This window comes from Aethalodelphis obliquidens, unplaced genomic scaffold, assembly GCF_003676395.1.
Source record: "Aethalodelphis obliquidens isolate GAN/ISIS:26980383/991018 unplaced genomic scaffold, ASM367639v1 scaffold28, whole genome shotgun sequence".
Lineage (NCBI taxonomy): Eukaryota > Metazoa > Chordata > Mammalia > Artiodactyla > Delphinidae > Aethalodelphis > Aethalodelphis obliquidens.
Window position 1 is genome coordinate 12,857,632 of NW_020837972.1, and position 25,847 is coordinate 12,883,478.

At 47.5% G+C, this 25,847-nt stretch overlaps 1 protein-coding gene across 1 annotated transcript in view; it reads right to left on the reverse strand.

The window, feature by feature from the left end:
• KSR2 (kinase suppressor of ras 2) overlaps positions 1-25,847 on the reverse strand; it is a 402,202-nt gene that overhangs the window by 84,868 nt on the left and 291,487 nt on the right. Inside the window, exons 6-8 of the mRNA XM_027124708.1 lie at positions 21,096-21,165; positions 17,835-17,918; positions 763-828 (exon numbers count right to left, since the gene is read on the reverse strand). Coding sequence (XP_026980509.1) covers positions 763-828; positions 17,835-17,918; positions 21,096-21,165 — 220 coding nt within the window. The remainder of the gene's footprint in view (positions 1-762; positions 829-17,834; positions 17,919-21,095; positions 21,166-25,847) is intronic.

A 25,847-nucleotide genomic window follows, 5' to 3' on the forward strand; every position in this document is an offset into this window, starting at 1 on the left:
GGCTGGTAGCTACTGTATTGAACAGCACAGGCCTACAGGATCCTCCGGTGGATGAAGTGCAGTGTGGATAATGGAGTCTGGGAATAACTACCCCACAGGCCAAGAACTGGGGGAACTATTTTGAAAGCTGGAATGCGAGGCCTCCAACTGAATCCCTAGCAGACAGGGAAAAGCCTTTCCTTCTCATTAAACTGGTCTTGCTCTTGCCTGGTAGGAGGCTGGTAGTGGCTTCCCAGAGGTAGCAGCTGGCTCCCTGCCTAGACAGGTTGGCCCAGACACTCCCAGGGCCCCAGGAGATGGAACACAGATGGCCCAAACCAACAGGCCCGAGCAAGCCCCCTCCCTATGCCTACTTCTGCAGGGCCAAATGACCGAGTCTGAAGAGCACATAACGGAAAACACTCAGCTAGGACTCTTTTCAAGTGGGAAGGGAAAGGAATGGGATTGGGGGAAAGAGAGGAGAGTAAAAATTAGGAAAGAGGACACGAACGAGAGAAAAAGACTTAGGGAGGGGTCGATGAATCTGGGGGCTAAAGTATCAGAGAGACCAGAATGGGGACAAAGAATAGGGAGAACAGGCATGGGAGGTGGATTAAGGAGACAGATGTCAGGAGGAAGGGTGTCAGAGGGAAAGAAATGAGACAGGCAAGGGTCAAGGGTCAAGGGGTATCCAGAGGTGAGCTGGATGGGACAGCTATCTCGGAAGGCCTGCAGGAGCACCCCCCCCCCAACCCCAGGTCAGTAAGTGTTAAATACTTACCTCCTCGCTGGATGATCAGGAGATGACAGGGTGGGGCTTCTTTGGTGCATTTGTTGTGGCACTTTAACCTGAGAGAGAGAAAGAGCGAGAAGGATGGATGGACGGATAGATGGGTGAATGGATGGATGTTTAGATGGACTGGTGGATGGATGGATGGATGGATGGGTAGATGGACTGGTGGATGGATGGATGGGTGGATGGATGGGTAGATGGATGGGTGGGTGGATGTATGGTTGGGTAGATGGATGGGTGGATGGGACACACCAATGGTTCAGAAAGCTCTGGGCGCTGTGGATACCAAGACATGAGACGAGATAGGGCAGCTACTGCAAAGGCATACCCTTGGAACCTAGGAACTTAACTCTGGAGAGAGTTTGCTGCCATCCCACACTCACGGGTCAGTCCTGGGTCGTCCAAGAGTTGGTAGCAACTGTCTCACCAACAGTGCCCACTTGGACTTCATGCTTTGAAAGACATTGTTATCTATCAGTCTATGTTTATCATCATCATCATTCAACCCTAATAATCATCACCAACTTACTTGAAGACTCATTTGCCAGGCGTTGCACTAAACATTCTATAGATGCTATGCCATTAGATCTTTATAACACCGTCATGAAATAGGTATTATTATTCTTCCCATTTTACAGATGGAAAAACTGAGATTAACTGACTTGTCCTGGCAGAAACCCTGGGTCAGTGGTGCCAGAAGTGGCATCATTTTTTCTTAAAGGCTCATGCTATAGGAGACAGCCAACCAAGGCTTCCAATGAGGATGAGATCAGTAACAGGTATTAAGTTTTAGAGGTATTAAGTTTAAGAGTTTAGAGTCAAAATGTCTTCCTTTGAGACAAATCCAAGATGTCACCTTGCTCGTCCCCATACCGTTGTCAGACTTCAAAAGGGTACTGTGACCTTGCTCTATCCTTTTCTTTTGGAATTTTACATCTGCAGGGTGGATACACACTGCAGCAGGTGCTGTCAATGCTTCATGCATATCCTTTTGGATTTCCTTACTATTTCTGTGTGCACCAGCTTAACTTCCAAAGGCCAACGTCTTTGCCAGAAGGCTCCCCTCAGCCTGCTTAGGGGTTTATTATCAAAGTGCTCTACACAGAGAAGTGGGACCTTTAGATGTGTCCTCCACTCTCTTCCCCTCTAGGGATTTGACAGATATCTTTAATGGAATGGTTTGGACGCCCAGACACGGACTTGACATTGACTCAGTTAGTCTAGTTCAGTGGTTCTCAAAGTGGAGTCTCCAGACCAGCAGCAGAAGCACCAGGTGAGAACTTTCCAGAAATGCAACTCCCAGGGCTCCAGCCCAGATGTGATGGATCAGAGACTCTGGAGCTGAGATGCAGTGGCCTGCTGCACCAAGCCCTCCAGATGAGTCTGGCAGTAGGTGCTGAGGCACGAGAACCACTGGTGTAGTTGATGGCTTTGGAATGTCTGTGCACATTTCCCCAATTTTCCTTGTGTTCAGTCTTTTATGGCCCTAACAGGGCCCTGAATTCCTCTATGATATGGAAAACTTAGATCTGGGGCTCCCAGGGGTGCAGGGGGGAAGCCAGGAGGGATGTGGGCAGCATGAAACAATTGCATAGTGAGAACGTTAGTCCATCTCAATTCTCCTTCACGCTGACTGCATCAGGGGGGTTTCTTGTGCTAAGACGTTTTTACGTCTCTCTGCCACGTGCTAACCCCAGATCTGGACAGGCAGCAGTATTCACAGGGAATTGAATACATTTATTTTTCCACTTGGATGTCTATTTATTTCTGGTCCTCTTATTTTAATGGCAAGTGATGCTGATTCTCCATTCATGATTATAAGATACATCTTCACCTGTAAATAAATTTGCTTTAAGTGAAAAAGGCTACAAATGGTCCATGAATAAATGTAGGGATGCTACATGAACAGGACAAAATCAAGACAGGGTGGTGAGTGAAGGGCTGAGTTAGGCTGGGAAAAGTTGGCTGAGACAATGTGGAATCTTCAAAAAAGAGGTGACAGCTCTTGGCACCCGAAGTCTAAGAGGGCTGGAAACATTAGGAGGTACCCTTGGTCACAAACGTCATGAAGACCACGTGACTCTGAAAAAAACAAGAGCTAACACTTATGCAGTGCTTCCAATGTACCAGGCAATGTTCTCAGTGCGTTACACAATTTACTTAATCCTTGTAACAGCCCTAAAAAGTAGGAACTTTTGTTATCCCCATTTTACAGAATAAGAAACTGAGGCTCAGCAAATTTGGATAACTTGCCCAAGGTCGACTAGTCAGAAAGAGGTCCCAAGTCCAGCTCTAGCTCTGTTAGATGCCTCCAAAGCCTCCATTCTTCTTGCTTTACATCTTGGGGGTGGAGGCGAGTAAAGGGGAAGGTTCCTGTGGTCTATAAGCAGCTGAGTCAAAATGTCCCTTTTTTTGAGCTTGTCACCTTGCTCTTCCCCCTACAGTTGCCTGACTTCACAAGGCAATAAAAATCCCACGTTACTGCAAACTGACTTTGTCTTTTTCTTTTCTAAGGCCCCCAGACTCAGACCTATAGAGAAGGGAAGACCTGCTGAGTGTGAAATTAGCCTTTAATTCATTCTACATACACTTAAACTGGGTCTACTGGACCCCAGGTCCTGGGGACACAATGATCACCCAGATGAAGCCGCTATGTTTATGGGGAGGGTTAATAAACACATAAACAAGTATCAGATAATCGCCTGTGTGGTAAGATGGTGAACAAAATAATACAGGGAAATGGGATGGAGAGTGACAGGAGTGGGAGGGGGAAGGGCTCCAGTGGCACAAAGGTTGGGGGGCAAAATCAAGCCTCGTGGGTTCAGGGGTCAGAAGTTAAAGGCTGATGAGGCTGAAGTGAAGAGAACCAGAGTGGAGGGAAGACTTGAGGAAGGGGAGGTGGGCAGGACCCCGGGGCCCCAGCAAGGAATCTGTATTTGATTCTACAAACACCGGGAAGCCTCTGGAGGAATTGGATGACTGTGACTCGGTCAGACGGACGTTTGGGAAGCCCTGGTTGGGGAGACTGCTGACGCCAAGTGACAGCTGAACCAAGAAGCGTGTGCACTCTTTCCTGCTTGAACTAGCTCAGTTCCGCCAGGAAGCTTCCAGAAAGAGACTGCTCCTTTCTGCCAGCCCCACCTAGGAGTCTCCTTGAACAATCCCAGCTGGAAGCTGACGAGCAGTGTGAAGCAGCCCGTTCCCAATTGTGGGCAGCACCGCAGAGTGAGGGCAAGCAGCTGAACGTCACCTTCGGACCACATCCGTATCAGGACAAGGCAGCCGAGACCACCAGTGACCTCAGCCATCTCCTGCCTCCCCCTGGCCTTTTCCTCTCTGTCTCTCACAGTAAGGGAGCAGCCCTCCTGCCCTCTGGCTGAAGGGTGGGCGATGGAACTCTCATCCTCCCAGCCAGGGCTTCAGAGGGCAGCGCCAGGCTCTGGAGCACAGCCACTGCCCTTGCAGACACCCCAAGAGAGCGCTCTCTGATGCCCGGACACAAACTTGGCACAGAGGTTCACATGTCTAGAACTAGAACTGGAACCCACACATCCAGGACCTGCTGATCCAGCCAGCAGGATTAGCTTAGAGCTGAAGTCACCCAGACCCTGGAGGGGAGGCGGTACAGGGACTGAGGCCAGACTTGTGTGTGTCCCACTTACAAAGAATCATTTTTCCAGCAGGAAACACGCATGATTCCACCCCAGTTAGACTTTTCCTTTTCACTGCCCATGAAAGAAAAGAGCTACTAGCACGCAATTTATCGGTAAACCACCTGCTTCAGAATCAGATTCCCAAGGCATACCCTCTCGGGTTCCGACTCAGGAAGTGCTGGGAATGTGAGTTTTCAGCAAGTGCACGCCACGGCTCAAGGACCACAGTAGAAGAAGGATACATTCTACTTCCCAGATGAGAGGTGTCTGGATGCCTAAACCTTCCAGAAGGCAGGCTCCTCCCCGCTCCACACCCCCACCAAAAAATAAATAAATAAAAGGAAGTGGTATCAGGATAATATACAGAAGAAAGCTGAGTTCAAAGCCTGACACCACTTCCTGGCTGTGACAAGCTGGGGAAGTCACTGACTCACTCTGAGCCTCAGTTTCCTCATCTGTAAAGTGGGGACAACCTAAATGTCTATCGACAGGCGAATGGATAAAGAAGATGTGGCACATATATACAATGGAATATTACTCAGCCATAAAAAAGTAACGAAACTGAGTTATTTGTAGTGAGGTGGATGGACCTAGAGTCTGTCATACAGAGTGAAGTAAGTCAGAAAGAGAAAAAGAAATACCGTATGCTAACACATATAATATATGGAATCTAGAAAAATGGTACTGATGAACCTAGTGGTAGGGCAGGAATAAAGATGCAGACGTTGAGAATGGACTTGAGGTCACGGGGGGGAAGGGGAGGCTGGGACGTAGTGAGAGGGTGGCATGCACATACATACACTACCAAATGTAAAACGGATGGCTGGTGGGAAGCTGCTGCATAGCGTGAGAGATCAGCTCGGTGCTTTGTGACGACCTGGAGGGGTGGGATAGGGAGGGTGGGAGGGAGACACAAGAGGGAGGGGATATGGGGATATATGTGTGCATATAGCTGATTCACTTTGTTGTACGGCAGAAAGTAACACAACATTGTGAACCAATAAAGAGGTATAAAAAAAAAAGTGGGGGGCTTCCCTGGTGGTGCAGTGGTTGAGAGTCCGCCTGCTGATGCAGGGGACGCGGGTTCGTGCCCCGGTCCGGAGGATCCCACATGCCACGGAGCGGCTGGGCCCGTGGGCCATGGCCACTGGGCCTGTGCGTCCGGAGCCTGTGCTCCACAGCGGGAGAGGCCACGGCAGTGGGAGGCCCGTGTCCCGCAAAAAAAAAAGTGGGGACAATCATAGCATCTGTCTCATAGGGTGGCAGAGGAGATTAGTGATACGACAGAAGTAAGGTGCCCAGGACAAGCACTTGAAGTTGCAGGTACTCTCGTTTTTATTGTGGGAGTTGTCGCTTTTACTGCTAGTTGATGCAGTGTTCCACAAGCCCCTAAGACCCTCTGCTGGAGGACTTTCTCTGGCTGGGAATGTGGGCTGGCTGGACTGCCTGGAGCCCTGAAAGAACTCCGGGTGGGAACTGGTTGATGGACTGCCCAGTACCCTCTCCCTTGGGGTGCGTCGATGTGGGGCTGGACCCCAGGTGCCCATAGCCGTCACCCGCTCTTCCAGGACCCAGGACAGGCTGCCTTTCTTCCCCTCATTGTCTCGCTCCCCTACTCCCCTGCTGGTGTGGCCTGGGATCACTTCTCAAAGAAACCATGTGCCCTCAAATCCCTGTCTCAAAGTCTGTAGAAACAGGGGAGCCCAACTAAGACACCACGATTATTAAAGGAGGTTCAGAACAGCGATGTGGTCTGTCCCAAAGTTCTCACACCAAAACCAAGTCCTCTGTTCCCTGTCCCTCGTGTGTCCCTTGAGCCCAGGAGTTTGGTCCTCCTTGCGCTCCGTTCCACATGGAGGAAAAGGGAGGGGTGGGCAGGACACAGCTGACCACCCTGGACAAACCTCCATACCAGACGTGGTCCAGAGGAGCACCATGAGTTGGGATGGTGGCTCTGATCAACTCCAGGCACCAGGGAAAGGTCGTATGTGGTTCCAGAAGTGGTGAAAAGCCTGGGCTTCGGAATTCAGCCAACCTGAGCTTGAATCTACCCTTTCCAGACTAAGGGGGCATCCGTCTGCTTTGTTAGGTTCCGGGTTCCTCACCTGCAAAACTGCCATGAGGATCCAGTGAGAAAATGCCTAAGTGGTGCCCACCTGAGCAGCAAATAAGTCAGTGTCTCTGCGGGCAGGGCTAAGGCACACTTGAGGGCACACGGGGAATGCCATGCGAGCCTCAGACAGCTTGGAAACTTGGACAGGGTTTATTATTTAAAACTTTCATGGAAAAGAGCTTATTTTTTTCAAATTCAAAGGCTAACAGGATGAGCTTCAGTTATCAAGCAAAGTTGCTTACGTGGGATATCTCATTTTCCAAAGGAGCTGCTGGCCGAATGAGACATCCTCTCTGTCTGAAGAGTAAATATGTGAATTTATCTTGGGGGCAGAATCTGGGTCTTCCTCATCTTTGCAGCAACCTTCCCTACCCCGCCTTCAGTGCCTGGTCTGGTGGCTGGTGCATGATACATGCTGAACAGATATTGGAGAGGTGGAGGGAGAGAGGAGGAGAGAAAGAAAAAGGAAGGCGAGCCCAGCAGCAGGGAAAGCCCATCGAATGTCCCTCGTGTGGGGCCCTTAATAGTCTCCATCAATTTTTTAAAATGATTTCTATTTCTTATAAATTGTATCCCTTGCAGAGTGTGAAGTGCAAACACGTCCCCTTCAGCATTCCCTTCCTTCTGCCCTCCTTCCTCCCTGACGGGGAGGTGGGGGACAGGGGTCTGACCACAGGCAAACTGGACTTCCATGGATCTTGCCCGGGAACCATGGGGACAAACGGCCCCTTTTATGAGCAGCTCTGCCATTTTCTTAATGGATTCGTCCTGGCCCCCCAGAAGCCCCGTGGAGCAGACGCAAGCCCGGAGACCGGTGTGAGGCTGGAATCAAGAAGGGTGGCCTTCCCGGAGGAGGGGCCCCCAAGGTTCTTGCTGGTGAACACAGTCATGTTCATTTCAAATGGTTCATGGGGGATTCTAACCAGTTTATGAAAAGTTTGCTCCAAGCAGCCCAAATCCCTGGTCCTTTCTCTCATCTCACACCAGCTCACGTTGCAACCCACCTGAGAAGGCACCCCCTTTCCTTCCGGAGTGCAAATGGGATGTTTTAAAAACCTGGCCCCTGATATTCAATTGAGGAAACGTTAAGCAAACACCAATTTGGGGCCAGGCGCTCTTACATAACCCTGTACAACTCTGAAGAACAATCCCATGAGCAATGGATAATGCTGCACCAGTGCCCGTTTTAAAGTCAAAAAGACTGAGGCTCAGGAAGCAGCCCAATCATACAGATAGTAAATGGCAGAGTCAGGATAACCATTCATTCACGCACGCAAAAAACATCATCACCTTCCTCCTCATGTCAGGTGCTGTGAGAGGCACTGGGGGTGTATAATAAAATAAGACAAGAATTCTTTCTTTAACAATCTTTCCTAGAATCATCTAGAAAGGAGTTTACTACCTAGATGGGTATATAAAGCCATCTCTTGTCCTTTCAAACATGAACATCTTTCCACTCTTCCCATCACCTCGAAGTTGCCTCCTAATAGGAACATACATATTGATAATTACCTTAAATGTAAATGGATTAAATGCTCCAACCAAAAGACATAGACTGGCTGAATGGATACAAAAACAAGACCCATATACACGCTGTCTACAAGAGACCCACTTCAGACCTAGGGACACATGCAGACTGAAAGTGAGGGGATGGAAAAACATATTCCATGCAAATGGAAATCAAAAAACAGCTGGAGTAGCAATTCTCATATCAGACAAAATAGACTTTAAAATAAAGACGATTAGAAGAGACAAAGAAGGACACTACATAATGATCAAGGGATAAATCCAAGAAGAAGATATAACAATTGTAAATATTTATGCACCCAACATAGGAGCACATCAATACATAAGGCAAATACTAACAGCCATAAAAGGGGAAATCAACAGAAACACATTCATAATAGGGGACTTTTAACACCTCACTTTCACCAATGGACAGATCATCCAAAATGAAAATAAATACGGAAACACAAGCTTTAAATGACACATTAAACAAGATGGACTTAATTAATATTTATAGGACATTCCATCCAAAAACAACAGAATACACTTTCTTCTCAAGTGGTCATGGAATGTTCCCCAGGATAGATCATATCTTGGGTCACAAATCAAGCCTTGGTAAATTTAAGAAAATTGAAATCGTATCAAGTATCTTTTCCAACCACAATGCTATGAGACTAGATATCAATTACAGGAGAAAAATCTGTAAAAAATATAAACACATGGAGCCTAAACAATACACTACTTAATAACCAAGAGATCACTGAAGAAATCAAAGAGGAAATCAAAAAATACCTAGAAACAAATGACAATGAAAACATGATGACCCAAAACCTATGGATGCAGCAAAAGCAGTTCTAAGAGGGAAGTTTATAGCAATACAATCCTACCTTAAGAAATAAGAAACATCTCAAATAAACAATCTAACCTTACACCTAAAGCAATTAGAGAAAGAAGAACAAAAAAACCCCAAAGTTAGCAGAAGGAAAGAAATCATAAAGATCAGATCAGAAATAAATGAAAAAGAAATGAAGGAAACAATAGCAAAGAGCAATAAAACTAAAAGCTGGTTCTTTGAGAAGATAAACAAAATTGATAAATGATTAGCCAGACTCATAAAGAAAAAAAGGGAGAAGACTCAGATCAATAGAATTAGAAATGATAAAGGAGAAGTAACAACTGACAGTGAAGAAATACAAAAGATCATGAGAGATTACTACAAGCAACTGTATGCCACTAAAATGGACAACCTGGAAGAAGTGGACAAATTCTTAGAAATGCACAACCTTCCGAGACTGAACCAGGAAGAAATAGAAAATATAAACAGACCAATCACAAGCACTGAAATTGAAAATGTGATTAAAAATCTTCCAACAAACAAAAGCCCAGGACCAGATGGCTTCATAGGCGAATTCTATCAAACATTTAGAGAAGAGCTAACACCTATCCTTCTCAAACTCTTCCAAAATATAGCAGAGGGAGGAACACTCCCAAACTCGTTCTACGAGGCCACCATCACCCTGATACCAAAACCAGACAAAGATGTCACAAAGAAAGAAAACTACAGGCCAATATCACTGATGAACATAGATGCAAAAATCCTCAAAAAAATACTAGCAAACAGAGTCCAACAGCACATGAAAAGGATCATACACCATGATCAAGTGGGGTTTATCCCAGGAATGCAAGGATTCTTCAATATATGCAAATCAATCAATGTGATACACCACATTAACAAATTGAAAAATAAAAATCATATAAAAAAAATTGCCTCCTAGAAATGATCCCATTTGGATTGGAACCAGGTTTCCAGAGTCTTGAGTTCGGAAGAACCACTTTCCCTCCAGAGGCTTCTTTTGAGATGTATTCCACCAGCTAGTATTTCCTGAGCACTTGCTATGTGTCAGGCATGGTGCTCGTCCTGGATGTATAAACAGTGAACAAAGCAGACACAGCCCCACCCTCAAATAGTTTAAAGTCTGGTCGGAGAGACACGCAGGTAAATAGACAAACACAATGTAGTATATTATATGGAATGATCGTGAAGGGCGGGGTATGGTACTTGGAACTGAGGGGAGTCAGGGAGGGCTTCCTGGAGAAAGTGATAACTGAGTTGAGCCTGGGGAGCTAGCAGAGTTGTGCAAGGAAGATCTAGGCTAAAGCACTAGCGTGCAAAGAATCCTCAGTGGGTGGGCACATCTCCTGCTGATGGCTCAGAGAAGCTGGAGCTCCAGGCATAAGGAGGGAAGTGGTGAGGAGGGAGGAAGGAGAGGTAAACAAGGATAGTGCAGGGTCTCCTCGGGAGACTGGATTTTATCCTGAGAGCCAGGGGGAAGTAAGGAAGGGTTTTAAACAGGGAGGTGAAGGCTGGATAAGCATCTTGAAAAGACCCCCCTCTGACAGCAGATACAATCACAGGGCAGCAAGTTCCCCTCTCAGGTTATCCTTCCCGCTCCCTGCCTCTGTGCGCCTTTTCCCACAACACTGCATTAAGTGCTCCTTAAGCCTTCTTGCAAAATCACTAAACAAAATCATTACCCCCTTCGCAGTGGGCTTGTCTGAATGAGTGCCCCAACTGAGCAGTTTCGACGCCCCTGGGGTCTCTCAGTTGAGCCCATGCTTCTAGAAATGTCTCCATATGCCCTCAGTGAAGAATCTCAAAAAACACCCCTTCCCTCACTGCCGACAGCTCAGTGGGGTTGAGCTCTTTGGCCTACAACTGGGTTAGAAAGAAAAAGGCAACAGCAGAAATGAGCAAGGGAGATGGGGAGTATTAACATAGAAATAAGACTGAACGCTCCAGCAACATAATGAAAAATAATCAGGAAAACCCCGGCACAGGTCTCTCCACAAGAGGATACTGTAAGGAAGCTGTAGATGTATTACCTGTTGGTGATGCCTTCCCCGACCCCCTCAGCTTCCCCGAGAGAGGAGAGCATGACCATAGGGTCCACTGGGTTCCCAGCACCTGAGGGTGTTCATCACAGAGACCCATTGTCATCTTTCAATTCAAGAAGGGATGATGGGAGAGGGTAGCAGGTGGGGGAGGAAAAGACTGACAGCTCTGGTCCAGGGTCAGGTTGAGACCAGATGCCCATCTTCTGTTCTGCTTGTCTGGTTCAAGGAGAAGCAGAGGGGGGCTGGCAACTGTGTGGCTGGTCCTTTGCCCGTGCAAAGTGGTTAAGGCTCTGGGACCTTGAATCAGAGGGATCAGTGGGTTTGAGGAGTGGATCCACCCGCTGTGAGACTCTGGGCCAACTATTTACTCCTGAAGGCCTCTGTTTTCTCATCTGTAAAATGGGGATAATAATAGACCCTACCTTCCCTGGTTGTTGTAAGAATTAAATGAGCTTGTGCATGTAAAGTACTTAGCACAATCTCTGGCCCTCAGTAAGCACTCAATACATGGGATCAGCATCTTCATCATCCTCATATCCAATCCCCACCTCAGCCTCAAGAGAATTATAATCCTCCCTCACGTACCACTGTAACTGGACCCAACTATAATAGGTAAAAACGTATATAAGGGACCATTAATTCCCATGACGATTACTGCAAAAACTGAAGTGTTTCTATTAATGGAAAAATAAGTCTGGGCTTCAAGCTGGTGATCTCTGAGATGCATGCTCATAATTGTATCCTGCCAATATCCTGCCCGTTGCACAAATTCCTGAAGCCTCCAGGAACTTCGCGGCAGCTGCAACACCAGCTCATCATTTCCCCCGCTTTTCAAGAGCTGGGAAAATTAGGGCACCCAGTGGCTCAAACCAACCATGGCTTACTTCACGCTTTTATCTCCTTGTCACCTGTGGCTGAAGTCATTTTGCAAACACAGGAAAATTTCAGATAAAACATTGTATTTTGATGTAAGGACACGGGCTAGAAGGACACACAGGGCAAGAAGGGAACCAAAGAGTATGTGAAATCCAAGTGAATGTCAATAGTGCCAAGGTTGAGAAACCCTGATATAAACCCTTTAACATGTCTCCCAAGAAGTTGGCTGGTTCTGAAAATCCCCAAAGAAAAATGGAGAACAAGAACTACAGAAAAGTAGGAAATGGGCTAACTTCTCCAGAACTTTGACCTTGCTTAAACCCATAGAGGTGATTTGGTGAGTCTGTTTCTTTTCATACTTTGTATTAATAGAGAATCCACTTCTGCAATGAAATAAGTGCTGAACAACTTAAAGATTCTGATTTGAAGGAATCCCCAAATCACTAAGGTGACTGGGGCACTCACATGTCTTATCACATCAAATGCACTTACTAGCCTCATTTTACATCAGAGAGGTTTAGAAACTCTCCCAGAGTCACACAGCTAGGAAGTGGCAGAGCCAGGACCTGCTCTCTCTAGCTCCAGCGTCTGGATCTTGCTGTTGCTTTACTGTCCTAAGTTGAGTTCCCTAGAAGCAGATCCTGAGGCGGGTGATTTATGGAGGCAGTTCTCCAGGCTGTTCCTCAGCAGGATAGGAAATGGGGGAGAAGCTAAGCAAGGATGTGGCTGCAGGCGACTACAGTCTCAGCCTGATCCCACAGGGGACTCTGGAGTGTGAACTGTACCATAGAGTCTGTCTGCCTTGAGGCGAGGAAGCTGGCCTTTTGCACACTGGCACCAGTTAGGCCCTGGCTCTGAGCCACGCGGGGGAGGAGCTGCAATCCCCCAATGCAAGCCTCCAGAGAAGGTCTCAGGTGTCAGCGTCAGCGTCCCTAAGTGAGGTCACTGGCACTGTGAGCAGGACATCGAGACACACGTGGGTGAGCCAGGGCTGCGCTCAGCAGCCACTGATTTTATCACCTTGTCTTCAAAACACTCCTGTGAGTGCTCTGCGGTCCTAGAGGAAAACGAGTCTTAAACACATGCAAGGTATTCTGATACCCAAACCCTTCCCGTCTCAGGCCCTGAGAGCAGGTGACTCAGAGAACATCAGACTCCGGGCTTCTGCCCTCCACTCCACCACCCAGAGGAAAGGCCATCCTGACACCACATTCTCCTCCCCGCACCAGGCCTCATCCTGGCTGGCAAGCTGGCCCAGCGTGACGAGAGCTCCAGAGCCCAAGCCTGCTTCCGCTGGACTGCGGCTGGATGCGTGGTGAGCGGTGCCCCCCTGCAGCCTGGAGCCTTGACAAGCATCAGCAGGAGGCCCAGCAGTAAGGCCAGTGCCACGGCTGCACAGCACAGACAGTCTCCTCTCGACCCCGGGCCCCGCCTGCAAAACATGCTCAAACCCTTCTTAGCCCTGATCCAAGCCTTTGCCCGTGCTATTTCCTCAGCCCAGAACACTCATGCGTATGTGCAAATAGGAATTATCTGAGAGTTTGGGTAAAATGCAGATTTCTAAGCCCTATCCGTAGAGTCTGGGCTACTTCTCCATTGGTGGTTTTGGATGTCCCCTCCCTTCTACTCTCCAGCCTGTGCAGGAAACAAAACAAAACAAAAAACCACCTTGGTTCAAACTCTTATCTTCTAGAACACAAGCCACCCAAATCACCACTGCTGCCAGTTTTCCTGCCAGAGATGCAGATAGAGGTGGAGAGGTTTCCAAGGAGACAGACCTCGGCTCTGCAGAAAGGTCCTTCTGTAGAAGGACTCTGAGAAGGGGGAAGGATGCAGATAAGGCATGACTGAACCGGGGAAACGCATCAGCATCTCACTGCAAAAGCAAACTTCAGCCAGCTGAATCCTCAGCTATCAGACAGTAGTAGATTGTGCTGACAGCCGACCACTTAGAACTAAACTCCATTCCGTGCTCATGAACCTATTAGATGAAAATGCCTCATTTTAGATAACTGCAAATTGCTTTCTGAGCATAATTTCCTATTAGTTCATTAATCTCTCTATTCAGAATGCCGACAAGACAGCTGATGATAATTCTGGAGGAAGTGGGCATTGAACCAAAGCAGGAGGCAAAGGGTTAGATATTTGGAAGTATCCTGGCTTCCGGGGTGGAGGGGTACCCCAAAATTAATTCATAACGCTAATTATAGTATTAGCTTTCATTTATTAAGCTCTTATAATGGGTCAGGTACCAGGCTAAGCATTTTCCCTTATTTATCTCAGTTGTTTTTTTTTTTAAACAATCTAGTAAGGTAGATATTATTTTCTTCTTTCTATAGAGGAAGAAATTGAGCCTCAGAAGTGATTACACTGTTAGTGGCAGAGTCAGGATTCAAATATAGGTGTGTGTGTCTGACCTACAGCCTGGGTTCCTAATCATACCTTAGCATTTTGACTCAGCACATAAATATTTACTGGATGAATTTACTGGAGAAACCAGGATGAACAAGACTCATGTCTATAGAGTGAGGCCAAGGGATGTTAACAGCAGAAGAGACTGAAAAATAATCAGCAAAGATGGACCAACCTTCAGAAAAAAGAAATGTCAGGTTGGAAAATAAAATTGGATTTTGTCAAACTCCTGCTTTCATAGAGAGCGGTGGTTCTCAAATTGTGGTCCTAAGACCAGAAGCAACAGCATCACCTGGGAACTTGTTAGAGATGCAAAATCTGGGGACCCACCTCAGACCCGCTGAATTGGAGACTCCAGGGCATAGGTCCAGGAAGCTATGTTTTAATAAACCTTCCAGGGGATTTTGATACACACGCGAGTTTTGAGACCCATAATCTAGAAAAATAAGATCAGCTCCACAAGGGAATTTGGAGCTCACGAGAGTAGTGCTTCTCAAACTTAATGTGCACAGGAATCACCAGGACAATCTTAAAATGCAGATTTGGGTGCGGCAGGTCTGGGGTGGGGCCTCAGCTCCCAGCTGATGCTGATGCTGCAGGACCAGGGTCCACACTTGGAGTAGCAATGGGTCTAAGCCAGGGCGTTTCTGGCAATAACACAACCAGAATTGCTCTAGGTTTAAAAAAAGGGGGGGCGGGTGAGAAAGAACCATTGCCTTTGGGATAGGTTCAGACCCAAGCCTCTGGAAATGCTTTAGGAAAACAGGAAATCACCCACATCACATACCACTTCTTTCCCAAAGTTCCCACTCAGGTATAAGACCTTCTCTGAGCACTTTAATGAAAATTGCAGCCCCTTCCCTGACTCTTCCTATCTCCCTTCTCTTCTTTGCTCTTCTCCTCAGCACGTGAGCATCATCTGAACAGATGACCTATTTTACTAATTTACTTTGTTTACTGTCTGGCCTTCCCCATCTCCATCTCTCACCAGCATGTAAGCTCCATGAGGGCAGGGATTTTGTCTGTTTCATTCACTGTTATTTCCCCTGTGCCTAGAACAGTGCCCGGTGCATAGTACGTGCTCAATAAACATTAGTCAAGTAAATGAACACACATTTCTGCCCATTTTTTCTAAGAAGCTCCCTCCCCACTCTCGGCGCTGCCCTCTGGAATTTCACCTGTTGCTGCTCTCATCATGTACTTCAGTTTCACCAAAATTCATTTCTCTATAGGTGCGTCTTCCCCTAAACTCCTTGACAATGGGGTCTGTGTGTTACCCTTTTCTGTCCTTCATCCAACCCTTCCACTCAAAATCCTGCCAACCTTTGAAAACACATATAAACAGCCATCCATCCTCACTATAATTAATGCAAAAAACACAGAATTTCATTCATGGAAGAGTAAGGTCAAACTTCAGCTGGTGATATCAGTCAGTAATGCATGCTCCTAATTACATACTAGAGGGAGCGCTAAACTCCACTGCCATCATGCAAGTACAACGTCAAAGTTCCTGAAGCAACCCAGAACTCTGCAGCTGTTACAGACTCTGTTTTCACCTTTCGCGCAGTTTTTCTAAGGGCTGAGGCAAATTAGAAAGATCAGTTGTTCCTTCCAACCACGGCTTGGTTTGAATCCTGCCTCTTAGAGTTCCAGGAGCTATATCTGCACAAGGTGGAGTGAGGAGGACTTTTGATAAAACATTGTCATCTTGGGCAAGGACATTTTACCCGTTCCTTCCAACCGCCCTGTGGCAGGGGGTGCTAATATCACGCCCACTTTGCAGGTAAGGAAACTGAGCCCTGGGATGACAGTCCCCTGCTCAAGGTCACACAGAGAGTGGCAATGCAGGTGGGACTCCAGCTCAGTTCTGGCTGCCTTAAAGCCTCTGCTTCTGGGACCCACCTCTCTCCCCCAGGTCCCCGTCCCTCCCCCAACCCTTGGCAGGGTCTGAGCCTCTGCTCATTACTTCTAGAACAGAGACGGCATGCGTGGACGCTATCTCATACTTCTGCCTCTAGCGCTGAAAATTAAAATGGCTCAGGGAGTATTCAGCCTTGCCGGCTCCTGGCTGCATCCCTGTCACCTAATTACCTGACTTCAAAGCCTCCACTCGGCAGGTGTGAAGATGTGAAAGCTGCCGTTTCCCCTGAGAACACGGAGTGACTACGCACAGATAAGACAGGCCCCAGAGCAGCTAGGGTACCTGGGAAATCAGACAGAACTTCGAGTTGGACCCAAGGGCTTGGATTAGTGTGTCTCAAAGTCAGAAAGACCAGCGGCCGCCATCCTGAGTACTCACCTGAGAGCCGGGTCTATACAGGACCAAGGTGGGGATGTGGGCCTCCAGACACTAACGCTTGGTAGTTACTGCCCCCTTCTCCTTCCCTTGTGCCACGGAGCTTAAGGCTCCTCTAGAGGCTGGAACTCATTCATCCTCCCCACAACTCCAGGAGGGAAGGGCACTCAGCCTCACCTTTTGACTGAGACATCCAGGCTGGGGGAAGAGTAAGAACTCCTTCATGGGGCAGGGATGTGGGGAGGCCTGAAGGAACCCAAATGAGTTCCCAGCCTGGACTGGACAAGGAAGAGGAAGTCTAGAGGAGAGAGAAGGGTTCTTACTTTTCAACTTAGTGGCTCCTGTAAGGTGATCAGAGGCACACTCATTTGTAACCCTTAGATACAGCTGAATGTTATTGACTATTTTACAGTAATTGGACCAAAGCAGGTATTTAATACAAGTTTACAGAAGGAAAGAGGAAGGCCAGACAGAAAGGCATTTGTGACCTTTGACAGAGGACAAAACCCTAAGCCTCGCACTGGGCTATGTCCTTTGGTGCTGATTTATTCAATGCTCACTGTCACATTGGGCAGGTGTGATGATTATTCCTTTCATGCAGATGAAAATGCAGAAATGTGGGGCAACTTGCCCAATGTCATTGAGCTAGACAGCCACTTCTTATCTGTGTGACCTCAGGTTTATCCTTGCTGGGAGTCAGCTTTCACATCTGTAAAATGGGAAGACTCAGAACCGCCGCCCCCCACCCCGAGAGGCACCACAAGAAGAAAAAATAAAGGGCAAAAGGCCTTTGCAAACTCTAACTCAGGGATCAGCAAACCGTGGCTGAGTGGCCAAAGCCAGCCACGGCATATTTTTGTACAAAAGCCTTTACTGGAATAAATAAATTTGTCACACTTACTTGTTTATATATTGTCTATGGCTGCTCTCGAGCAACACAGCAGAGCTGAGTGGTTGTAACAGGGACCCACTGGCCCACAAAGCCTAAAATATTTACTATCTGGTCGACTAGAGAAAAAGTTTGCCAACCTCTGATTTCAGATGCTATGAAAATGCAAGTTCCCACTGTGCCTCTGCAGACAGCACTATGCGTTTCCAGCATCGCCCTCAGCTCTGCTTCTTATTCATAAGCTCTCTCCTTGACCCTTTACCCATGTGCAGAGGTTGATTTAAGACCTATTTCTGAAAAAACAGAGAAGCAGCTCTCCTGAGAGCCAAGAAACCAAAATCCCATAAGCTATTTCAGAGCCCAGGATGGCTCCTGCCGACATCAGGCACCATGAAAAGGTGCTTCCAGGAACAGCCACTTACTTGCAGTTTTTACACTTGAGGCCAAAAAGCATCCCCTTCCCACAGACTGTGCATGTCTGAGACATCCAGTACTTCGTGGAAAACCTGTGGGAAAGAGACAGAAAGTGTTCAAGGCCAAGGTGATGGTGACTGACGGATCTCTAGAAGGATGACCACTGACAGGATAAGAACATGGGCCCTGGATTCCAGCCCCTCTTCTTCAGAGATAGGTGACTTAATCGAGTTGCTTAAACTTCAGTCTCTATCTGTAAAGTGGGAATAATAACAGTATTGACCTCATAGGTTGTTCAGAGGATTAAACAAGGTCATGCACAGTGCAAGGGCTTTACATAGTGCCTTGTAAACAGAAAGTGCTCACTGAATTGGGCTGTGACTGTATTGTTACCCAAACATTCATAACAGTCATTCAGTCGTTCAACAAACATTGCCTGCCTGGAGGTCTACTATGTGCCAAGTTCAGATTGGAGACAGATGGATAGGGCTAGAACTGTCCTCAGAGAACCACAAAGCAAGGTGGGGCCCCCCGGCGGTCTATTCCCCATCACTGCTAGTTACATCGCCTGGGAAGCTTCAAGAAGGGATGATATCCCCAAAAGTGGAGACTGCAAACGTTAGTAGCAGAGAAGAGGGCCCTAAAGGGAAAGCCATTTTGGACATCAGCCCACCTCGCTCCCCAGCCACCACCACTTGCTGCAAACATAAGGCAGTGTAGAGGTTTCCGATATACAGCTAGGAACCAGTGGGAACAGAGATGCATTTGATTAACTTCTGGGGCCCCCTGCTGCCGCCAGGGTGCTTTCCTCTTCATGAGATACCAGGCAGCAGCAGGGCTGGCCCCAAGAAAAGTATTGAAGGTTGCCAGGTCAGAGTTAATTTTCGTTTTCAATTTTTGTCACCTTCCGCAGGAGTTGTAGCTAATCTCCACTGCCTCACAGTGTCAAAATGAAAATCAGAAGCGATTATGTAACTTGGTGCTTAAGAATTCTGAGGGCCAGCCTGCATCCCTCTGCTGTACCATCTTGCCTGATTTAGGTCAGTCACTCTTCCAACAGAATGATCTGCAGCCCAAAGCCTCCATAACTAAGCAAATAGTAATATTCTGAAGAGACACTCTTGTGGCCAGGAAAACTCCCTTTCCAGTTTTGGACTGGGGGTTGGTTAAGTCCCTTTCTGCCCCTTTAGCAGGATGAGCAAGTGTGGCAGGATCTATTTTGCAGGATTTGTCAGCTCTGGGGAATGGCAAACGGACTCGTGTTTCATCCACCAGCCAGCAGCACGGGAATCAAGAGTATGAGTGGCAGGTGGGAGTTCCTTCTCCTTTCCAGCCCTCTCCCATCCCTGGGATCAGCAATCCCTCTTCCAAGCTGTGGCTGAGGTGACTCTGAGGACAGCGGATGGTATGGGATTTTAATTTCATTTTTTCACCAAGGCTGGGATGAGTCTAGGTCTTTCCATCCTGGCGTGGAGCCCAGAGAGAAACACAGGGTGAGACTGGAGAGTAACAAGGCACCCCAAGCGCCAGCTCCTCTAAGAAGATGTTCCTGATGCCCAAGATCATCAGATCATTTTCCTCCTCTTGGCACCAGCATTTGAATCTGAGGTACCACCAGGTCTAACATTAGGGTGCTAGAGTCTAGTGTCGTGGCTGAGCCATGGGTGTGGCCAATTGGGTGGAGCCAATCCAGGGGTGTGGCCAATCCAGGGGTGGAGCTGAGCTAGGGGTGTGGCCAATCCAGGGGTGGAGCTGAGCCAGGGAGCAGCCTGTAAGCAAACAAAACAAGGCCCTTCTTTTTTTTTTTTTTTTTGCGGTACGGGGGCCCCTCCCTGTTGTGGCCTCTCCCGTTGCGGAGCACAGGCTCCGGACGCGCAGGCTCAGCGGCCATGGCTCACGGGCCCAGCCGCTCCGCGGCATGTGGGATCTTCCCGGACCGGGGCACGAACCCGTGTCCCCTGCATCGGCAGGCGGCCTCTCAACCACTGCGCCACCAGGGAAGCCCAGGCCCTTCTTTTTGATGCCTTTCCCTCTGCATCTCACCGCCTGATCACTGACGTGTCTATCGTGTGTTTCTCACGACTTCCTCCACCGTTTTCCCATTTGAGTCTTAACAACTATCCTGTCAACATATTTCTTTCAAAAACTGTTGACGAGATGCCATTCCGGGAGAATGTGCTCATTCCTGCCTCAGCCCGGGTTATGGTGACGTGTCTGCCCCTGGAATTGCCTCCCCCGCTTATAGCCCTGATCCCCACCACCACCGCACTGTCATGGTCTGTTAACTGTCTATCCCTCCACTAGACCTCAAGTTTCCCAAGGTTGAAAGCCTTACGTCGTGTTCAGTGCTGCAGCCCCGGTACAGATATTCTCTCTAAATACTAGTGGAAAGAAACCATGAATGAGTGAACTCTCTGCTGGTCACAGAGACCTCGTGCAAAGAAAGCTCTCAGCAGAGGTGTCAAAAGAACACAAAATGCTGGGGTTAATTAGCTTGTAGATTCATCACTTAATCATTCAGGGACTCAGTTTCCTATCTGTCAAATGGACATGACCACACTTGTGCTACTTACCCCACTGAGTTTGTGAACAGATTGTGAGGATAATGAGATAAAATGTGGAAAGTTAACTTCGTATAAGGGATGACTTAGTAGATAGAAATCTTCCTCCTGAAAAGGGCAGGTGTACTCCTGGAGAGGTTGTCCCGGGCACCCAACAGGGCTGGAGCCCTGGACTAACCTATGCTTCAGCAGAAAGTGAGTATCTCTGACTTCAGCCTGCAATCTTGTCTTCTGGGTGGGGAGACCCAAAATTAGGACAAGCATTTGTCTTAATATTGATACCATTTACTGAGTGGTTATTATGTGCCAGGCCCTTTGCTTAGCACTTTAATATATTATCTCATTTAATCCTCATGACCACCCTATGAGTAGTCAGAAATATCTGATGAGAAAATTGAGTCTCAGAGAGGTTAAGTAACTTCCTCAGGGTTGCAAAGCTTTACTAGCTGGGATTGGAATAGAGGTCAGTCTGACTCCAAAGCCCTGGCTTTTAACCAGTAGGTGTTAAGTTTACGAGCCAGGTGAATAAGAAGCAGACATCTCAGTCCCTTGCCACATTGAGGTTCAGCCTGGCAGAGGAGAGAAGAGCATGGTGATATCGGAGCTGGGGCAAAACAGCCTGCCAGCCTTTCCCCACGCTGGGGCCAGAGGCCCCAGCCCTCTCTGTGCTGGGAGGTGGGCCCCAGTGCAGCCAGGAATCCAGCCTACCTGTGCTTGATGGAGTTGCCGAGGTCTCTGCGAGGGATCTGTGGGGACCAGCGTGGCACTGACAGTGTGTCTGCAGGGAGAGAAGAGAGGAGGAGAAGGTCCTGTTACACAGAGAATCGGAAGTGGGGGGGGGGGCTCCCACCAAGCCCCAGAAGGAAGAGGGAGGCTCGCTGGCCTCAGGAAGGACACTGGCCACCATCACTTGCTAAACCAAAGCCAAATGGAAAGCTAGTTTAGCTTGTGTTACCTTAACTCACGCAAGGTCCCCCGGGTGGGGCAGTGCCTGGAAAAAAACCAGCTGGGGGAAGAATAAAACTGAGCATGGCTCCCATCTACCAAGTGCTTACTGTGTGCCAGGCACGTGCCATGTGACTCACATGCCTGAGCTCGTTACATCCTCAAAACAAGCAACTTTCCAGGTGAGGAAGCTGAGGCTTGGAGAGAGGAAGTCGTGTGCTCAAGATCATACACCTTGTAGATCACACAGAAGCTGTGAATCCAGGCTTAAGGGACCTAGAACACGTGCCTGTGTATGCAAAGTTCTAACTTAGCAGATTCCAAATGCCAGTTGTACAAGTATCACTTTCCTAATTTTTGTCACGCCCCTGTACAACCCATAAAATTATCTACTTAATATTTTAGGTTGACTTATTTGTTTGTTTAAACGCATTTATTCTCAAAGCAACTCTATATGGAAAACCAATATCACTTTCTGTATAAGTAACTATTTAAAATATGTCTAACTATGTACCACCTAAGCTCATGCTGGAATAAGTGGATGGATTGATGAATGGATGATTGAGTGGGTAGGTGGATGGGTAGGTAGGTGGGTGGATGGGTGGGTGGACGGATGGATGGATGAATGTCTGGATAGGTGCATGGATGGACAGATGAGTCAGTAGATAGACAGATGGGGAGGTGGGTGGATGGACTGGTAGGTGGGTAGATGGATGGATGGATGAATGGTTGGATAGGTGGGCAGATGGACAGATGAGTTGCAAGGTGGACAGATGGGTAGGCAGATGGATGGACTGGTAGGTGGGTGGGTGGATGGATGGATGGATGGATGGACAGCTAGATGAATGGATAAATTGATGGATTAATGGAAATGAGGAAGAAACAATAAATCACACAGACTTCAGGCTGGGTGCCTATGCCCATCTGGTCTTTTCTTTCATGCCTCAGGCTACATCCCAGCGACCCACACTGTCACTCCACCACTGACTGAGTTCCAGGACTTCTTCCACAGCCTCTGGGCACCAGCCCCCACCTTCACTCCACTGCCTGGTTGCCCGCATCACCCTTCTCGCAGACCTCACAGGCCCCAGAGAGGTGTGAAACAACAGCAGAAATGGACCGGTGCGGCCTGTGAAACCTCCACCAGCTAGGGGAGAGGAGAAGGAAGTGGCTGACCCACACGCCAGCTCTCATTTCTCAGGCCAGATGGATGGAGCCAGATCCCTGTCCTCAGAGCTGCAAATGCACGCCTCATTTTTCACAGCAGTTGTTATGGAATGGCACGCTCACTGGGGAGCTGGGCATGTCTGCAACGATCAGGGAGCATTTAACCCTAACCCATTCACTCCTCTCTTCTGTCTAATGACACTGTCAACAGCCATCTGAAAGCTGTTTCCAGAAACCCCAATTCTGCCCTTGTAAAGCTGGGACCATTTCTGGAAGAGCTAATGATTTCCCAAGCCCCAAAGGCCAGAGAAAGGGAGACAGCATGATATATCACTCAGAATCAGAGCCACTGGAATTTCCTCTAGTTTAACTAAAAACTAAATGTCATCAAGTCCAAGCCCATTTTATTATTTGTTTTGGCTTCTGAGAGAAGCAAAAAAGACAAGAAAGAAAGACAATTTTAAAAGAGAGAGAGAGAGAGCAGGGGATTGAAGTCAGATTTGTAAGGAAGCATGCTGCTACCTGCTAAGTCCTTAAGATGCTTTCTCCAGTGCCAGGGATGGGTAGAGGTGGAATGGCTATGCTGGAGAGGAAGGGTTAGCTCAGATACACAGCCTCCTCATGGGGAATCTGCAAAGTGAGGAGTGCCAAAGGGGTTTCATCTCATGGGATGTTAGTAGTGGCTGTCTAGGAAAGTGTGTTGAGAAGGATTCTGAGGCTCAAGAGGAAAGAGCATTGAGATTGATTAGTAACATTTGCCATGGGTGAAGAATAAGGCAGTACCAACAAGTCTCCATATTTTTGCCACTCCTACAAGGACAGGGACCACATCTTCATCTTTGCATCACTGCCTCATAGCACAGCAAGCACCTGGGACAAAGTAAGTACGTAACACATGTTTGCTGAATCTGAGATTCTTATCATAGAAACAGTGAATTTACTGAGCACTCAATATGTGGTAGGCATAATTCTGTGCAGTTTATACGCAGAAGCTTTGCCTCTATGCAGTCGGTGTTCTCATTATTCCCACTGCACAAAGGTAGACACAGAAGCTCAAAGAGGTGCAGTGACTAGCTAAAGGTCACACAGCCGGGCACTGGTAGATCCTCAAGGGGTAACTCTGCAGTTGTTCCCGAGACTTCCAAAAGCCCCTATATCAGCATCTTCAATCAGGGGCACTTTTGCCCGGGGGAACATTTGGCATTGTTTGGAGATACTGCCAAATAATTGGGGTGGTGATGTGGGGATGCTACTGGCATCTAATGTGTAGAGACCAGGGATGCTACTCAACATTCCACAATACACAAGACACATCCCCACGCCAAAGAGCTAACTAGACCCGAGCTTCCCTGGTGGTGCAGTGGTTGGGAGTCCGCTTGCCGATGCAGGGGACACGGGTTCGTGCCCCGGTCTGGGAAGATCCCACATGCCGCGGAGCGGCTGGGCCCGTGAGCCATGGCCGCTGAGCCCGTGCGTCCGGAGCCTGTGCTCCGCAACGGGAGAGGCCACAGCAGTGAGAGGCCCCCGCACTGCAAAAAAAAAAAAAAAGAACTAACTAGACCCAAATGGCAATAGTGCCAAGGCTGAGAAACCCTGATCGAGATGTTTTTCACTTCTCTAGCCATCTCCCCACCCCCTCCCTCTCCCCACAATCTTGAGATGGTACTTCTGAAGCTCAACTCAGTAGAGAACAAATCCTCTTTTATTATAAGCACATCTCACTGTTAGATTCATATCCTAGTTGTTCTCATTCTCAATTACAGCACCCTCTTGAAAAAGTAGATGTAATTAAGTTTGGTGGTTTGGTTTCATTTCCCAATATCTGGTTGAAGGAGCAAATTCCGTCAGTTACATTCATCGGCTGCGACAACATTAGTCTCCAGCAATAATAACCTCCACACGGCTTCGTCCCTGGGTGTGCAGATCTGAACTCTGAGATCTTCTCTTTACTTTCTCCATTTGGATTTCCTTAAACTTGCCAATGCAAGCCTTAAAGCAAAGGAAAACTGTTTAAAGGGAAAATCTATGAAAATTCAGGCCTTATCACAACAGAGAAGGCAAACAGCACTTATAGCAATTAAACTGATATGGAAACTTCTGTTTAACAATCAAAGTGCCTATTAAGATGTCTCCATAGCTGAACAAAAGCTTCTTTTTACTCTAATTTTCTGATAACAAGACACGCAGACACGGAGTCAGAATTATGACTATCCCTGGTGCCTTTGGTTCCAGGGATAGAATAATAGACATTTCTTCCCAGATATTTTCATTTGCGGTGCATGGCAAGGGAGAGGGCTGGAGAGAAGGGGTGCTTTTCTTCCCTCCTTTAGGTCCCACTGTTGATGCCCTCTCAAAAGTGCCTCTGTATAACAGGAGGGGAGAAACCAGGAGGCTTGGTCTTTGACAGCTTGGTAGCCAGATAATCAAACAGAAGCCACGACAGAAGAAACCGATATTAATAAAGCATCGTGGTAGGCTGAGCCATGATGAAATGAAAGACTCAGGCTCTGACCTGGTGAGTTTGAACTCAGGCTAACAGAGTCAGGCATGGGGAAAACTCTTGAAAACATTTAACACAGAGACATCACGTAAAAATGGGTGATGATAAAGCAAAGGAAAAGGAGGGAAAAGAAGAGGAAGAAAGAAATAAGAATAATGGTGTGAATTTTAAAAATGAGAAATAAGAAAAATAATAAATATGCTTTGTGTTGAGTGTTACCAGGTGCCAAGCACTATTGCCAAATAAGCCCTTTACATATATTATCTCATTTTATCCATACACTGCATGTGTGTGCACATGTGATGTATCAACTGTTATCATCGGTGCCACAACACCAACAAGGAAATCGAGAAGTTATACCATTTGCCCAAGGTCACACAGCAAGTAAAGGCCAGGACTGGGTTTTTTAAATTCAGGTCACATAGCTGGGGCTCAATAAACGACAGCCAATTTCATCCCCATTTCACAGATGGGAATACTGAGGCTTAGAAGCAATAAGCAGCTGGCTATAGCTAAAAAGTGACTGAGTGGTGATCTGAACCCCAGAGAGGAACAAACTGGATGCTTCTAGTCCAGACTGCTCTCCAGATACATGGAGTTCAACCCATCCTGTATTGTCTGTGCCTCCCACCTCTGTCTGGGGAAAGCAAAGGAAACAATGAGAAGCAGCCCTTTTAAACTCAGAAAAGGGCCTCAGAGGCTCAGAAAGCAATGTCACAGTATGTTGTTTATTCCTACTATCATTCATAGAGTTACTCAGTAAACATTTTGTTGAATATGCCTACCCGCCACCCCCAAAGATGTCCATCCTAATCCCTGGGCCCCATAAAATATATGACTTAACAGGC